Below are 1,020 nucleotides of genomic sequence, written 5' to 3'. Positions count from 1 at the left end.
TGTTTCATGTTGCTGCTGATCTGTTTCATGTTGCTGCTGATCTGTTTCATGTTGATGTTTTCATGTGTGCTCATCTGCTCACACAGACTCATGTTTGTGCTGCTGTTGCACGTATTGTTTTTATGCTTTTAGTGCTTAGTGTATTTTTAGTTTATGTTTTTCTTAGTTCATATCTTTGATGTTATCACTGTTTTTCTTTTACATTTTATTGTTGGATGTAACTGGGACCCTGTGTACATCATTTCGTTCGCACCGCATGTACCACATGAGGTGCGAATGACAATAAAGAAACTCTGACTCTGACTCTAGTCCATCATGTCACACAAACACAATGAGCAGTTAAAGAGTTGTACCTGAGAACCACCCCAGGTCTTTTCTTCACTCTCGAACACGAAACAACGACCTCCATATGAAGTCCATCCAGAAGGACATTCACCTGCACCAACAGAAGAAAAGGGAATTTTTAGTAAATATGATAGAAAATTAGTCAATGACCAAAATAAGGTTTTTAATAATGTGACACTAATGCATGAAATCCAACCATTTATTTACCTGCAGTTCATTTGGTGTGAGATATGAATTATTAAAGACTCTCCACTTTAGGTTTTGGAGAGAAGATTCAGAATTCAAATTTTATTAAATTTAAATTTAAATTAAAACCACAAGTGTACATTTTGATTTATAAACTGTAGAAGTGTAAAGTTTGAGGGACTAGAAAGTTCCTTTTCAAAGACTTTTGTAAAGTTTAAACATCATAAAAGTTTAACATTCTGTGGGAAAGTCTCTAAAAACTATAAAACTTAAAGTGTGATTGTTAAAACAGTTAAAAATGTTAAAATGCCAGATCTGACATATAAAGTCCAACTTTGTGTGTCCTGTTTAAATGATGTTTCCACTCTGAAGTTTGTCTGAGATGAACACGGCTGGATTTGATTTCGTGTCACTCGTACAAATTGTTGCTACCAAAAACCCCAACCAACTATTGCCAATGGAGCTGCACGTCCTGATTTATATTTGACC

General features: G+C 34.9%; 1 protein-coding gene across 1 annotated transcript in view; it reads right to left on the bottom strand.

The window, feature by feature from the left end:
• LOC119417226 (galactose-specific lectin nattectin) overlaps positions 1 to 436 on the bottom strand; it is a gene marked incomplete at its 5' end in the record, with an annotated part of 69,988 nt that extends 69,552 nt beyond the window's left edge. The window contains 1 exon segment of the mRNA XM_037684438.1: positions 354 to 436. Coding sequence (XP_037540366.1) covers positions 354 to 436 — 83 coding nt within the window.
• Between the last annotated feature and the right edge of the window lie 584 nt (positions 437 to 1,020).

This window comes from Nematolebias whitei, chromosome 11, assembly GCF_014905685.2.
Source record: "Nematolebias whitei isolate Nwh7 chromosome 11, NemWhi1, whole genome shotgun sequence".
Classification (NCBI taxonomy): Eukaryota; Metazoa; Chordata; class Actinopteri; order Cyprinodontiformes; family Rivulidae; genus Nematolebias; species Nematolebias whitei.
The sequence above is the reverse complement of the archived record's forward strand: the minus strand, read 5'-3'. Positions and strand labels throughout refer to the sequence as shown.